General features: G+C 33.3%; 2 protein-coding genes across 3 annotated transcripts; one reads left to right on the forward strand and one right to left on the reverse strand.

Annotated features, from left to right (window-relative positions):
- Positions 1-114: 114 nt before the first annotated feature.
- On the forward strand, positions 115-5478 carry LOC128160938 (serine/arginine-rich splicing factor 7-like). 2 transcript variants are annotated; one of them, XR_008240332.1, is made up of 5 exons: positions 115-261; positions 634-842; positions 1018-1224; positions 1793-2335; positions 2725-2835. XR_008240332.1 is itself a non-coding variant. In XM_052824227.1 (5 exons), the coding sequence occupies exons 2-5, from the start codon at positions 634-636 to the stop codon at positions 4959-4961; spliced, it is 600 nt and encodes a 199-aa protein (XP_052680187.1). In that variant the 5' UTR covers positions 116-261; the 3' UTR covers positions 4962-5478. The 2 variants fall into 2 exon arrangements, 1 of the variants encoding a protein (XP_052680187.1); XM_052824227.1 differs by lacking the exon at positions 1793-2335 and adding an exon at positions 4889-5478 and having other exon boundaries at positions 116-261.
- A 2883-nt stretch (positions 5479-8361) lies between these two features.
- LOC128160907 (uncharacterized) lies at positions 8362-13280 on the reverse strand. The gene is made up of 7 exons (XM_052824203.1): positions 13183-13280; positions 12705-12998; positions 12038-12093; positions 10577-10630; positions 9522-9690; positions 8769-8818; positions 8362-8441 (listed from the first exon to the last, which is right to left on the reverse strand). The coding sequence occupies exons 2-7, from the start codon at positions 12979-12981 to the stop codon at positions 8403-8405; spliced, it is 645 nt and encodes a 214-aa protein (XP_052680163.1). The 5' UTR covers positions 12982-12998; positions 13183-13280; the 3' UTR covers positions 8362-8402.
- Between the last annotated feature and the right edge of the window lie 3650 nt (positions 13281-16930).

A 16930-nucleotide genomic window follows, 5' to 3' on the forward strand; every position in this document is an offset into this window, starting at 1 on the left:
TATTTATTTATAAACTTTAAAATAGTATTTAAATGAATTTCTCACACAATAAAGCACTCAGTTTAGAAAATATAAACATTTTCTAATATGTAAAATTCATAAAAAAAATCACTCTGTAATAAACACGTGACTTGTGCATGCGCGTGGGCGCCATATTAAATTTTCTGGGAAAGGAGGAAAGAACGTTGACCCAGCGAATATATTGGACCAAGCAAACATCTCAAGAAAAATCTATATAGTTTTATCAACAGACACATAATTGTAAGTATATAAAGCTTGTTTTTTTAAGTTGGAAGTAGTGTTAAATTAGTTTTGACAGTATTTTTAGTTAAATATTAAAAATTGAAAAACGAAAACCGGCGCAAAGGAACAAGGATGTTTTAAGCAAAAATCTGGCATCAACCCAACATTTTGGCTCAAAGTGACTGCAGAAACAAGGGAGACACTTTACACATCGATACAACTACTAAAAGAAATGAGAATGAACATGTATTAAGTGTACTCCAACATGTGAAACCAATGCAGTTTCACTTTCAAGGGTCTTGGGTCTTATAAGTGCATTCTAAGGTAGGCTTATATTTTGTATTTTTTGGAATACTTAGATTTAACATGCTATATAATTTATGATTGTAGATGTCTCGATATAGGGACAGCAACCTGGAAGGAAAGATTTATGTTGGTGACCTGAGTCGTGATGCTTGTGAAAAAGACTTGGAGAGAGCATTTGAGTATTATGGCAGACTGAGAAATGTTTGGGTTGCACGGAATCCAGCAGGATTTGCCTTTGTAGAATATGAAGACCCAAGAGATGCTGATGATGCAGTTCGGGGCATGGATGGAACGTAAGGGTCATATTTGATTTAAGTTTATTTTTAGAAAGAAACCAATCCAATTGATGACCCCTTCTCTCTGTGATTATCTACAATATTCTACTTTAAGTTTTCTATTTTGAAAGTCTAAAAGCTTTAATTGAACAGTGTAGTGCACTGTTAACGAAGACTTTTTCAAATTTTGCAGCACAATTTGTGGTTCAAGAGTCAGAGTAGAACATTCTACAGGTAAAGTACGGCCTAAACCTTGGCTCCGAGGGGGAAGACCCCCCAGATCAGGGGGCCGTCGTCCATTTCACCCAGATGACAAGTGCTATGAATGTGGAGGAAGAGGACACTATGCATACGACTGCACAAGAAGGGGACGGTCCCACAGAAGTTCCAAAAGATCAAGGTATGCTTTTAACATTGGTCTATGCATGTAGAGTTCATTTTCAGAGAGAAAATATAACCCTGATGCAAGCGTCAAGTTTGAATTGAATAATTTAATCATATGGAAATGAATTATCAGGTATTTGATAGATTTGTATGCTGTGGACTTCATAGGGTTTTCTACATAATGAAGAAAAAGTGGTCTTATTTTTCTAAGATAAATATAAGTGTTTTTTCAGTGCCTATATATGCATATATGTAATCTACAAAATTATTTAACTAATATGGTTTTGGCAATTTAATGAATGATTCTATTGATTGACCTAAGACCCTTATTTACGTTATAAATATAGGTCACATTTTAAAGATCGAATGCAAAAAGCAAAAAAAAAAAAAATGCCCTTTGAATCCTACATTAGTGAAGTCCACTATACAAAATTCATTATTAGCCATTCGAATATGAATTTTGGGAATTTTGGGATTTGAATTTGCTGAATATTAAAATGTATAATGAATCGCATTTTAACAGCTTTTAGAAATTAGCAAAAGCCAAGCCAATGATAACACAAATCTTCACTAATGCATTGCAGACATCCTCATGAACCATTGGCAAATGATCTTGACTGCCTCAGTTTTCAAGTTAGATTGCAACATACAATGTCTGAGCTCAACCACACCCTCTCTTGAAGTGCTCAGAATCTTCAAGTCCACAGCCCCTTTCCAAGTTGAAAACACAAAACATGTAGTTCCCCCATCAGTGGGAAAGGTTAATTCGTCCCTGCCACTGTGCATCACAGCCAGTCTGAGAATCTTCACCTCAGCTGATCATGATGACAAGAATTGCATTCGTCACAACAGTTCATCATGACTTTATCAGATTTGAGAGTAGATTCGCCCCCTGCTTTGGACACCCGATCGTCCTGACCACTTAGAGTGTTGTTAAGATTTTTCTACACATCCAGCCATCACTGGGCATTCAGATCAGAGAGTAGATTTTCCTCTTCTTCACACCATCCATCTCTGACCAATCAGATTTGAGAGTAGATTAACACCTCAACACACCAGCCTACTGGGGGCCAATCATTTTTGAGAGAATAGATCTACCTCTTCAGATCAGCCAATTAGATTTGAAGGTAGACTGATTCACCACCTTCCCCATTCAGACTCCTCTTGATCTTTCTGCATTTTGATAACTTGTTGACAACAAATGGGTATGTTATTCTTTTGTGTATGTGAAATTATTTTTCAGTTTCAGAAGGTTTGATTAAAAGGAGACTGTAAATTATGCACATAATATGAAAAATAAATGAAAATGTATCGCTAAATTAGTGTATGTGTTGCATATTGACAATCATGAAGTGTTGACTTGTAATAATAGTTTTTTGCAGTGCCATTTGAAACTGAGGAAAGATGTTGCTATACCTTTGTTTCTTCTTACAGATAACAGATAATGTATCTTAGGTTTCCCTGTTTGGTTGTCATTGTAAGGTTCAGAGCATGATTATTACATGCTTTATTACAGGTCCAGATCCAGATCTCGATCCAGATCACCAAGAAGACGCAGTTACTCCAGGTCACGCAGCAGGAGTGGCAGCCGACCCAGGTACCACACCCGGAGTAGAACCAAGAGCAGGTCAGTAACATCACTAAATTATAATAAACAACTGCCAAAAGTTTTTTCTCTAATTCAACAATGGAGGAGGAGAATTTTAACTCCCATTGGGCGCATCACGGTTGTAAAAAGTTTGATTATTCCAAAACTTAACCACCTGTTTATTTCACTTCCAAATCCAATACAAGATGTCATTCTATCTCTTAGTAAGAGCCTGTTCGAATTCATTTGGAATTCAAAGTGTGATAAAGTTAAGAGAGAAATTGTTACTCTCGATTACCTAAAGGGTGGTTTAAAAATGGTTAACATTTCTAATTTCATGGCATCTCTTAAATGTTCATGGATTAAGAAATTAACTCAAGGCTACAAACCATGGATGGACTTTTTTTTATCAATAAATGGTAATGATTTTGCAAAAAAACTTATTGATTTTGGTGATGATTTTCTATCATGCATGGTTGTTCAAAGAAACAATATTTTTTGGCAAGATGTTTTTAATTCTTGGCTATGCTATACTAAGAAAATGATTAAAAGCTCATTAAATACCAAGAATGTTTTCAATATTCCTGTGTGGTACAACCCAAATATAAAAATTGCATGTAAATATGTATTTATCAAAGATTGGTATATGAAAGGGGTTAAAATCATTGGAGATTTTATGAATGAAAATGGAAACATATTGTCAAGAATAGATTTTACTGAAAGATTCCATTTTTCATATATACCTCCAATGTTATATAATAGTGTTATATGTGCAATATCAAAATACTTGACATATTTGTCTATTGATAAGTCTACTTTGAAGAGAGACTGCACTACATTTATGCCATTTTATTATGAGTCTATTTTTTTGAAAGAAAAAGTAACAAAGCATATATACATATGTTTAACCTTAAATGATTGTGTACCTACAGCTATCAGCAAATGGAATGCTGAGCTATGTGATATTTTGCCAAATGATCTCTGTGTACATGATGTGTTTAAAATATGTTTTAGAACTACCAATGATTCAACTATTAATTGGTTACAATATAGAATTCTCCATAGAATTCTTCCTGTTAAATATTATCTTAAGAAAATCAGAATTACTACCTCTGACTGCTGTACGTTCTGTAATGATATGCCTGAAACTATAAAACATGTTTTTGCAACTTGCAAGAAAATCCAGCCTCTATGGAATGCACTTAGTATACTTATATACGAGAAATGCAACAAAAATGTTAATTTTGATGTTTGTAATGTATTATTTGGTGTTTATCCCCTTGTTTGGGAGAACAGAATTCTAAACTTTGTAATCCTATATACAAAACATTATATACTTTTATGTTTAAAACAAAGTAAGACGCCACATTTTTTAGGGCTTTTACACTATTTAAATCAAAGATACAAGACTGAAAAGTATATTTATATTCAGAAATCAGAAATTGACGAATTTGAAAAAGCATGGTCTCCTTGGATTGATTTTATTAATCATCTGGCAGTTTAGAATTAACATGTGTACAATAATGCATCAATTTAATATTTTTATGTTTTTTGTTTCTTTCTTTGGTTTGTTTGTCTGGTTTTTTTCACATGGATTGCAGTTTTACTGCATAGGCATAACTATCACAAGCAACTACCCTACTCTTTATTTTATATTACAATATGGGATGAAAATGTGAGTATGTGAGAAGTGAGAGAGTAAATGTTTCATAAAATGATTTATATATTTAACCTTTGTTTACAATAAAAAAAAAAAAAAAAAAAAAAAAAAAAAAAAAAACTAAAAAAAAAAAAGAGCAGGTCAGTAAGAGCCAGTTCCTGTTTCTTTTTCAAAAGAAAATTGCTTCAACTGTCTGACTTAATAAATATACACAAGCCAGGTATTTTTGTCAATTTTGAAAAAAAAATGTCAGTGAAAATGATGAATCTCAGCCTGGACACTGTTCAGCACAGAAATATCAGAATAAATGCTATTGTTAAAGCAGATGAAGGACCATGCTATTAGATTTTAGAATTTCTGAATTTTTTACTGTGATATAACAAAGGGTTTAAAATTGATTTTCTGTCAAGTGCTTCTGCTGTTTATTTACAGGTCCTCCTCCCCACCCAGAAGACGAACTAGAAGTATGAGCAGAGAAGGAAGTTCAAAGCATGATGACCATTAGAAGTCCAAACAATGACATTTTGTATATCATTTTCATTTATGACACATCATTATTTTTGGCAATCATTATAAATATTAATGTTAAAGTGAGGAGAAATTGTTTCATTAACATGATTCAATTTTGTTTTTAAATCCATGGACATAGCTATGATTATGTTGAAAGTACATCACAAATAAATGTGCATCATGACAACTTTTTGGTGTTTACTTGATCACAGAATTTATGTTGTTTGTTGTTTTAAGATGTATGCATTTCTGTTAATATTGGACATATTCACACCTTCAAATTTTATTTAGGACATAAAGTGTGATCAAGTTGATAAGCGATTTTGAAAGAACATGATGTTTTATACTTTAATGTGCAAGATGCAAGTAATGTTATAGATGAGAAGGTTGAAAAAGAAAGAAAAAGGAAATGCAGTGAGATAGAGTTTGTATATTTTCACTTGTGTATTTTTTTCAATGTAATTGAATAAAAAAGTGTAAATAGTATTAAAATGTGTTGAACATTTAACAAATTGAGTTATAGTTGTCTGGACCATATATTTACTCCGCTTGACCCTCTCTCACCTGCTTGTCTTTACCGTATATTTACTCCCCTTGGCCCTCTCTCACCTGCTTGTCTTTACCATATATTTACTCCCCTTGGCCCTCTCTCACCTGCTTGTCTTTACCGTATATTTACTCCCCTTGGCCCTCTCTCACCTGCTTGTCTTTACCATATATTTACTCCCCTTGGCCCTCTCTCACCTGCTTGTCTTTACCATATATTTACTCCCCTTGGCCCTCTCTCACCTGCTTGTCTTTACCATATATTTACTCCCCTTGGCCCTCTCTCACCTGCTGGTACAAGAGATGGACGAAAGACAGAAGATGGACAAAAGGTGACCTTAAAAAGAAATCACTGTGGTGAGGAATACTGAAGCATATTGGGTGTGATAGGACTCGCTGTCGATATTAATTTGGATAAACGTACATTATAATCGAAATGATTTCATCTGTTTAGAATTTAGAAATTTTACAATGTGTGAACAATAGTAGATTTTAATTTTTTTTTGGAAAGGTAAGAAATTATATAACCCCCAGCGGAATTCAAACTCATGACTTACAGTTTCATACTTGACGTCCTTGTTAACCCATTTAATACCGTCTAAAGCAGTTGGGTATCCCCAAGGGTAGGGTATAGCCACAACTAAAGTCGACTTTTTCATAGGAATATATCTTTAAAATCATAAAAATTAATTAGCTTAAATGCTGCAAGTTCTGTGATAACTGTAGGCCTGTAACTCCCGGCCCGAAAAAAAGAACATGACGGAAGATCGGAATTTTTGCAAACCTGAAGCTACAGACCTGCTGCTTCTTTTAATTATTGAAAGCAACCCCGTTTGTCAAAATCATGATCTTCGAGACTTTTTTACAATGAAATATTCAGAGAAAATCTTTAAAAACTATATATGCAATGAACCAGAATAGCTTTAGTGAAAGCCCCTGAGATAGTGTAGGTTCAAGTTTGTCAAAATTATGATTTCGCTGGTAGGGCGGAACAAAATTAGGGGGAAGGGCAAATTTTACATAGAAATATGAAGAGAATTAAATCTTTATACATTTTATTAAATAACCCCCAAGAGCTTGATTCAAATCTGTCAAGATCATGGTCAGAATAAGGGGTAGGGTGGGGCAACATGGAGGGGGGGTCCAGTTTTACATTGTCCAGAGCATTTTTAAAATTATTTTCGAAAAACTCAAATACGGTATTATGATATATGGAATTGTTGATATGTAAACACTTGACATATTGTTGATTTTTATTTCTTTAGACTTTGGCCTCTGGACAATTTTTATGCCCCACAAAGTTTGGTGTATGTTCAAGAATGTGGAAGATCTTCTTGAGAACTGCACTGTCCAATATGTGATATGACTTTAAAATCGTCTTGTTACAAAAGGTGGTCAATATTTAAAATCAAAATATCCGGAGAAAATTCTCAAAATCATTTTCTACAGGTTCTATCTTAATACAAAACTGTACATTATCCAAACGTTTTGTATGCGACTCAATAAATCTGATTTTAACGTTACAATTCTTGCTCACGTAAGCGACATGGTCCATGGGCCTCTTTTTAATAAGTTTAAAAGCGTTTATCTTAATTAAAATGCGGGGTTTGTAAGCGAATATATCAATCAACAATAGGGGGGGGGGGGGGGGTTCGCAATTCTTAATCTTATCAAACTTCGTGCCTCTTGTCTCACTCTTTGTTGGTCTGTAGTCGCTTTCACGAGCGAGAATTGTTATGCCTAAATGGAAGAGCAAGATGAAAGATCAGATTAATTAGATTGCGTAAGTCTACACGGTTTCATACTATGGCATGCATGATACAAAGCCCTAAGTTTTGAAACTGAAATATTTTCATTAACTTCAACCGAATTCTTGAAGAATAATGTAAAATTAGTTACAAAACAATTTATTTTTTGTCTCCTTACATATACTTGGTTATTCAACTCGTTGAAGCAATATGTGCCATCTTGCAGCTACGCAAAGTATTTGGTAGTTTCTTTTCGAAGCCCCAAATCTACATCTTATCATAAGGCGACAAGTGCATTATGATTTAGATACTTTAACCAGTTTAGAATTTTCAAATTTTACAATATTTAACTAAAATATAGGGTTAACATTTTTGGAAAGGTAAAAATCATATAAAAATTCCCAGCCGGATTCGAACTTCTGATTTACAGATTCGTAGTAAACCCTCTTACCCAAATGCTCTACGCATTTAGGTGAGAATCTTGGGTAAATTTCGATAAATAGTACGTTACAACTTGGAAGTGTCCCATACCACCATAAAAAGGGGGATACGGTATGCATTAACTATAGTTTTGAGGAACATAAAAGGAATGATCGTATTGACCGGTTTGCGAAACGACCTACGACATTTTTGGAAGGGGACACGGATGTCAGTAATCTTTGAATATCGAAGAGTTTATGAAATGGGCAACATTATGGATTCACAAAGAATTTGGGCCTTAATTTATTTATGATGCATTTATATCTGATGGTCTGCATGGTTGATATACATACAAGAGTTGTTCCCCGTTTTACCTGGTCGTAATTTTTATTATGAACATGAATTGATTAAACATCACCCGATGAATTTTTCTGATTGTGTAATTAAGGATCTACAGAAGTTTGGTCACTGTAATTATGAGGACAATTACATGTATGTTGAGGAACATTGCAATCCGATACAATGCGTTGTATTGCAACTGTTGCTCTCTGAGCTCCACTGCTAATCAAAGACAATCTAGTAGAGTAATTTGTCTAAAGGACGAACCAACTAAAAATAAAACGGGCGTCGTTACTAAAGTGAGCCAATTTTTTTTCTTCAAAATAGAACAAAACGACGAAAGAATTGACAAATAATATATTTAGAAGTCGATATGTTTACATTTATTTCGATGAATGCATCGCTGCTTCTTGGTGCATATGCTAAAAAAGATAAAAAAAAATCATGTTACATCATAGGCGTTTTGGAATTTGTGAGTTAAATTTTAATACTGAACTTTATAATGATATTATATAATTTTTGAAAATTGCCAAGCACTTGACACGTAAACATTGTCTCTCAATTTGATATAAAAAAAAATCCATACATCAATTTTTTTTGTCTTTACTTTGATTAAGCTAGTAAAACGAGATGACATTTTTTTTAAATTTTAAGTCTGACCATGAATATTTTAAACGGTTATTAAAAAACTTCTCTCTGCTTTTTAGTACAAGTACACGTAGCCAACAAAAACACTGAAGTATACTCACCTCGACCAAGTAGGAGATGAACAAATGTGTATCGGACTGGGTACTTATGTCTGTAAAGTGATTAGAATACTTATATTGTCACACAATACTGCTGATAATATAGAACTGGAGTATCTAGTAACCACGTGTTAAAGTTGGAGTACATGTAATTAACGTAACGCTCGAACCGTGATTTCGTACCACTCGCCATCATGTAAAAAAAATCCTTGTCCTATACATATTTTAGATTCATTCCTAACGCCCATGATAATACTTATTTTTGTTCACTTACGAAAAAATAGAAACCACTTGCTGTGGTTAGTTATCTCACAGTCTCAAATTAAAATGATTCACTTTCATTAATAAGCAGAATTCTCTCTCTCTCTCATATTCTCTCTCTCTCTATTTCTCTCATATTCTCTCTCTCTCTCTCTCTCTCTCTCTCATATAAGCTGGATGATTTCTCTCTCTCTTATATATATATATATATATATATATATATATATATATATATATATATATATATATATATATATATATATATATATATATATATATATATATATATATATGTGTGTATATATATGTATATATATATATATATATATATATATATATATATATATATATATATATATATATATATATATATATAAAAAGCTGGATGATCTTCTCTATCTCTCTCGCTCTTTCTCTCTCGCTCTTTCTCTCTCTGTCTTCTCTCTCTCTCTCTCTCTCTCTCTCTCTCTCTCTCTCTCTCTCTGAGAGACCCACCTTCGATCAGCTGGATGATCTTAGCGTACCCCTCTCGGTGGATGATGGGGGTCAGGGTGTGGGACTGAGCAGCGCGGAGGAGTTCATCTAACAGAGCCTGCTCGTCCGCGGAAAGGGCTTGTACGGCCGGATTCTGGTGTACCTTATTGAGGAAATCTGTAAGACTCCTCTGTAATAATAGAAAATATGTATCCGGGAAAAAAAATCACACGGAGAGTTAAATATTTGGTGAGGGTGTTAATTCGGTGTTGGTTTGAATCTTTACCTGTATATGAAGCGTTTACCAAATCACTTGTACTAGTATTAATATGTGATAGTAATTTCTTTCAATATTGAAGGTATGATATATTTCATATTCTAGTGAGTGTTAGCGATTTCAATACAATACTAGGTCATCATTTGATAATAATTGTCTGCTCTATTCTGGTTGGTAGGTCATCGTTATTCTACCATTTTTTGTGCGTAAGAGCTGATAATTTCAAACTCTTCTAATAATGAGACAAAAAATATCTTACATCTACATCATTACGAAAAAAACTCTGTAAATCGCAGAACCAAACTGAGTTTGCTACATTTTTGTCAGCCGTTCGAGACGAGACAAACAGATTTATTTTCAAAGATAACCTAAATGTCAAGAGCAATATAATGCACGATTTTTCAAATCAGTTTTTGCAAGACATTCTTAGGTCAATATGAGACCCAGGCAATTGCAAATGAGTTGGTATCTTTGATAATAACACATAACGATTGCCGTGCCGGTTTTGGTTACAATTCTTATCTAATGGCCAAAATAAGCGAGAAAAAAAACCGTTTATCTGGCAAGATTTTAAATGTATTTTTGATTGATGAAGGCGAGCATTTAAAATGATATGCAACTTAAAAATTATTTGAATATGATTGACAATTTTTAAATGAATAATATATTGTAAATAATGTTTTTTTTCCCAACACATGCAACTCAATTTGCACAGATATCTTTCATGCATAAATTGATAGCTTGTGTGTTAATGTACAATTTGATAAAAGAACATATATCAGTTAATGAAAAGAATTACCTTTCTTCCAATTGCTGATTGGCCAGAGCCATCTGGATTTTCTTGGTTCAGCTCCTAATAGAGAAGAAAAGACACTTCTATTCGCTTCTTGTGTTTCTTAATTACATTATATGAGATACTATACTCTGTCCAGAGTTTTTGCTTCCACCACTTTTTGCTTGACATTTTTATAATCATCAATACCTTTGTGCTCAAACTACGTTCATCCACTAATATGAAAAATGTCCAGATAATCTGTTTCGAAACGCCCCCTCTACCGCATCATGTTTCAATACACATCCAAAAATAGAAAGTCTACGGCGATTTTGCATTGAATCAGCCATTAATAAGCCCGGATGATAACGTTGAAAAATTGCGCGAGGTATTCCGAGTACTTCCGAATGGAGAAACGATGTAAACATTTCCCATTATAAATCTCCGGAGAAATTTGTTTTCGTTCCTGGGAACTTTTATGAGTGAAAAATGATAATTGTTCAATGAAGATAATTGGATACATTCCCTTTCATCGATTTCAACTGTATTTCTTTCACAGGTATATATTTACATCCCCCAAGTTTTATTCCTTCTATTTCTTACGGAAACTTAAAGTTAATTCATAGCTCTATAGAAACAGCCAGACTGAAATCTACACTCCCCGTTTATCGATTGGTCGAAATCTACAGCGGCTGAAACTGACAAAAAAATGACAGGACAGATATTGACACGCCCTGTAAAAATGTTTATCGATTGGTTCAAACCTACAGCGACCTAGGAAAAATCACGGACTGCACGAAATAATTATGACGATGTCAGACTCAATGTCTCACAGGAGAAGATTTGGCTGTTTCTTTTAGTTATCGTACTTACGTACATTAACAGTAATTTAGTAAATTTTACTTACTTTTCATAATCAATTTATCAATTAGCTAAAAGAAAGATGTCAATATAAAGAATAAAATGTTTTCTTTGATGATTCATTCGGATTATGAAGATAGCGATCATTGCAGAAAAAATTTACATAACCCGCTAACGCAGGTTATGTATTTTTTCTGCAATATCGCTACATGTACCTTCATATCCCGAATGAATCACCAAAGAGAGCATTTTATTGTTTAAGTGTATTTTTATTAAAAATCATCAAAACGTAATGGAAGCAATAACTTGGGACAGACTATATGTTTTTTATTCTTTTACATCCCATCGAAAATTTAAATCTACACTGTGCTACCAAGAGTTCGTGCCGAAATCATACGAACTCTGCAACAGTGGCATGCGTGGATATAAAAAAGAATGTTCAAAACATGAGGAAGCGTCCTAAGTTTACGTAGCCCCCCCCCCTCCCCCCTTCTTAAAAAAAAATTAGTCATATGTAGAAAATTAAGGACCCATCCCTCCCCCTTTCTGGAAAAAAACACAATTCATTTTTTAAAAGAATTTTTGTACTCGACACTCATTATTCATTTTACAATAATTAGGACATACCTGAATCATGTAGTGTTCAAACATGTGCGCCTCTGTGGCATTAATCTTTGTAATGGCTGGAAAGACAGAATTCATACGATTATAACCGCAATGCAGATTTCTATGATACAACACAACCCATCACCTCCATAAATAAAATCGTAAAGGAAATATTGGATGCCAAGGTGAGATTAGCCCATTTTCTTCTAAATCTTAGAATTGTACAATTGCATGGAAATAAATTCAATTGGCCATGAAAAAAAAAATTATCTCACACGTAGCAACAAAATCGAGTTGATAATTGAATTCAATCACACGCCCTAATGTATAATATATGTACATTTACCCCTATCGATCCCAAATAATAAAATCTATATTCTTCAGAAAAATATTTTCTGTATGTATTCATAGGACATGACACTCTAAGAGTAAGAATTAAACAATCTTGAATCTACTATACCTAAGGAAATAAGCGAAGGAATTTTGATAGTACATTTTATTTTGGTTTTAGTTTAGAAGCTTTTTATCACATACCAACCTATTTCCATTATTTGACAATTAACCCACTTCACCCAATTCCTTCATTAAAAAAGCTGATCAGGATAGCTCACTTGAGTTTAGAGCTCAGGTTAATTTAAAAAAAAAAAGACAGCTTAATGCCCATAAAAGGTACGTAGCAGTATATTACCATCTACCAAAAGTAGGAACTTGTCGAAGCCAACGGTGTCAATGTAGTGGGTTACAGCATCTACTTCCGCGGCAGCAAGTAGTTCCACCAGCATGAGTTTGTAATTGGTCGGGAGTTGGTGGAAGGTGTCTGAATGGTGCATGCCCTGTAGAACAATCAGCAGATGGTCCTGTCCGATTGGCTGGGTGTGGTGAGGGGGCGTGGTCACTGCAACATTTTGGACCGAGGGTACTAGTACCGCGACCAAGAGGCAGCACAGGATATGTTGAAATTCCATTTTTTTAAATCAACACTCTGTAAAAGAATGCTTAAAGCAAATCAATTAATCTACATTTTTACTAGATTTGCAGGTGAAAATCGACGATTTTTTAAATGTTAAGGTAAAATTAAACACATTTACAACACATTACCTGACATTCATTGCACATATTTAATATTTTCAAGCTGCATAAATTCATAATAGAACGGACATACGTACCTATGGGAACAGAGGCCACAATATGTATAGGAATGGAGTTACTGATTCACGACTTATGACATGGATAGTCCTTATCTTATCTCAACATGAACATTGTTTAATTCTTCAGTTTACATGTACTATTCCATCGTGTATCATTTAGCTTCAACTCTACGAAACTTTCTGACATAGGCTAAGTAATACGTCTACATCCAGTGGGTTTTTTTTTCCGATTCATCCCGCGCTTTGTGTTTTCGGAAGTTTAAATTATGAATACACTGTAACAACAGTAATCATCAGTAATATATAACTTATGTATGTATAAAATTTTAAGAAGAATAAATCAAAATTGTGATTTAATTAATGTACTCGCTATCCTCTATGGGGGGAAATAGCATGGTTAAAACGTTGTTCAAAATTTATATTCTGCCGTTAATTATCATAGAAAATATTAACAAAACGAAAATTTTGTAAGCTTTTGGAAATTGTATTGATTTGAAACCGATCCTTTTAAACATAGATTCAATTGCTGCATTTTCAATCCCCTTACGGTATTAGGGCTGTTATCAAATTAGAACTTTTCATATGATGACGAAATACTAGTACACACTGATCCTATTAGGTTCCCTACATGTATGTGTTTCTACAGAAGGCGATGCATAAAATTAAAAAGTCAAAAGCGTGAATGATAAATAAATAAATGATTTCTTTCCTTTCTTAGACTGAAAAGAAATAACATGAACTACTTCATTAATTATACTACTTTTGTAAGTCTGTTTCTTTTTTTTCCAGTCTTTTTTTTTCTAGTTTAACTTCTAGACATAATCTTTTTTCTGTTGATAGTAAACAATCAGTTATAGATATGTAACTTACCTATTTTACCTTCAAATTGTTAAAAGTGATACGGAGTACCCCAAAATGACTGTATTATTGGAATAATTTGATATTTTTAATAACCGATTGAGTGATATCTTTCTTTTTATTATCAAGATCATACCAGGGGTGAAAAATTGGACCAAAATTCAGAACACCTTATCATGCAATTCAACTTTGTATGGGAAATTGGCATTTCTTTGGCGAATTTTAGCAATGGTGTAACTTAACACAGTGAAATTGGGTGGGAGAAAAAACTGCCCTTTGTCAAAATGTTATTTCACCAAATTATTCTGAATGAGACTTGAAGCTACAATGACGTCATATCGTGATTATGATGTAAAGAAGTTATATGTAAAGATGTAAGCCTCTGACTTTGTCTCAAAATCAAATAACATCTGCATGAAGTTTTATAGGGTTTTTTTGGAAAATGGTCCCTTTACTCTATGTCTTGCAATTATGCTGAAGAAATCATGGAACGAGTAAGACGGTGTGTAATAGGAGACCGTAAGGGTTAGCTAACAAGGGTCACTTAGTCTGTGTTGGGCTGGTTCTGTCTTGTATTTAAAATTCTCAGATAACCCACGGCTTTTAGTTTAGGAAAAAAAATCATGCATGTCTTACCAAATATTAGGTTTGACATACAATGTGCGATTGTGCTGCAAAAAATCATAGCCTCTCTCCACCCTTTTATGTGCAAATTTAGATATAAGATATCATATTTTTTTTTAATGCAAGGCATGATATAAGATAACAAAAACCGGTTTAACTGTTCAAGTACAACAGATGACATTTAAAACACTCTATGGATTCATATTTAGGATTGGGAAGAATGAATTTGAATAACAAAACACATAAATGTAGACACAATGAACACCTCAAGGCTTTGGTTGGAGAAAGATGTGATGATTAACTATAGCATTGAATGATATGTTTTTGATGCTGTCGGGTCAATAACTGCCGTCAGGTGATAATTTGTCTGCTCACCTGACCGCAGTTATTGACACTCTGACGTCAAAAATAAATCATTTAATGTTTATATTTACATTCCCTTACTGATGAAATTAATTATTTACTTATATAAATCGATACAAATTGCAGATCACGGAGGGAGTACATCAGCAACAGCAAGAACAGCTGTTTTATAAAAATCGGCTTAAACTGGTTATCACTTAGCCTGTTGAGTTGAGATCGATGAGCATGAAAATATAATCCATGAAAGTAAACTCTTAAAACTTTGCTTTTCACAATAAAATCAACTTTTTTGTTGAATAATTGTAAAACATATGGTGCTTTGACAACATGTATGAAATATATTTTTTAACCGATAACACAGAAATCACTGTTTGGGAACTACTTATGTAAATTACATGAAAACTCATACGCAGTGATTGGTTTTTGCATTTAGAGGCATTCAAAGATCATAAAATTAAATGGAAAAACACAGTAGACTGTAAATATAACTTCATATCTTAAAGCACATGGGTGTTGTTAGATAGACCTAAGCATTGGTCTCTGAAAAAATCCTCATCAGATCACTATCAGTAATTATGTAAAAGTTGTTGTTAATTTGAGACGAGTTTCTTAATTTTCCGATTTAAAAATGGCGGCGTACTTGAATGGTACATCATGGATATTTGGGACCAGATTGTTCAAAGGGACACTTCGCATTGTTGTTACATACGACTTTCTATAAGTACCACAACACAATAAAGCTTAGAAAAACCCAAGAGGTGGTTTGTAATTGTTTGTTGTTGTATATTAAGGATGACGTTTACTCAGAATGAAAAAAAATTCCACTGATGATAATGAAAAACCAACTATTGTGTGTTATAGACCTTACATGGTAGTGTTGTTCTTCACTTTCAGAAAAGTAGGTCAATGAACTACTTTTTGAGTTATTGGCCATTGAATATTTTTTGAAAATTGAAGAAAAATCCATAAAAATTTTACATTATGATTGAGATTTTCTTAATTATGAAAATAATACAAACTGCTTAACTCTTTCCACAAATGAAGTACAGTTTATGAATGGTTGTGGCATTAAATAGATACAAAGCATTTAGTTTTCATTCACAATTTTTATAGATATTTTTGTCCGAATATCCTCTATCAGTTTTCAAATTACCACCCATTTTTGATTCAATTTAACAAAAAACTGAATGATGATAATGCTAAAACATTTATAGTATTAAACTAAGTATATTGACCTTTCTCTGCCGGCATAAAATTTATATGAGGTCAATGATCAAAATTTTGAGATATGTTGTCTTTTTAATATTTCAGTGGAAAACAAAATCTGAAAAATTTAGACCGAATTTCCTCTGTTTTGCTAAAAGTCTCAAACTTTGTCAGAGCCTTATTCCATAATGTAGTAAAAATATCGATTGTTATGTCAATGATAATTTATTTCATAAATACTTCTTGTATTTAAAACAAATTTTACTCATGAAATTGAACTTTTTAACAATCCGGATTTGAGAACTCTAACCCTGAGTAAACAACGTCCTTAACCAAAGATACTCGGACAAATAGCTTCTTGAATCTGTTTGACTTGGCGCTAAGAATGATACCAATCCTGCAAAAAGCTCTATTTTTTCTGGTCAACTTAACAAATTTCGTCTAAAAATCAATATGGTATGAATAATTGAGTATGAAGATTTTATTAGATAGAAGGTCAATAATGGCTTTTTAAAGCCAAACGTTCCTATCAACCAATCAACACGTTTGAAAGTTCTCTTTTACGACTGCATAGTTTCTGGCAAGTTAAAAAGGCCTTCGATCAGCTAAGTGTTGAACTGATGATCCGTAGGTTCATACATGAATTGTTCTTACATTTAGCACCTGGACAAGCAACAATTATTTCAATGATAAGCATGTTCTTGCTGCACTTAAA

This window comes from Crassostrea angulata, chromosome 1 (genome assembly GCF_025612915.1).
Source record: "Crassostrea angulata isolate pt1a10 chromosome 1, ASM2561291v2, whole genome shotgun sequence".
NCBI classification, from domain to species: domain Eukaryota; kingdom Metazoa; phylum Mollusca; class Bivalvia; order Ostreida; family Ostreidae; genus Magallana; species Magallana angulata.

Coding starts and splice junctions, on each gene's coding strand:
- LOC128160938 (XM_052824227.1), top strand. CDS start 634: ATGTCTCGATATAGGGACAGCAACCTGGAAGGAAAGATTTATGTTGGT. Junction 843..1,017: donor GTTCGGGGCATGGATGGAAC/GTAAGGGTCATA, acceptor CAAATTTTGCAG/CACAATTTGTGGTTCAAGAG. Junction 1,225..2,724: donor AGAAGTTCCAAAAGATCAAG/GTATGCTTTTAA, acceptor GCTTTATTACAG/GTCCAGATCCAGATCTCGAT.
- LOC128160907 (XM_052824203.1), bottom strand. CDS start 12,981: ATGGAATTTCAACATATCCTGTGCTGCCTCTTGGTCGCGGTACTAGTA. Junction 12,094..12,704: donor GTTCCTACTTTTGGTAGATG/GTAATATACTGC, acceptor CTGTCTTTCCAG/CCATTACAAAGATTAATGCC. Junction 10,631..12,037: donor TTGAACACTACATGATTCAG/GTATGTCCTAAT, acceptor CTTCTCTATTAG/GAGCTGAACCAAGAAAATCC.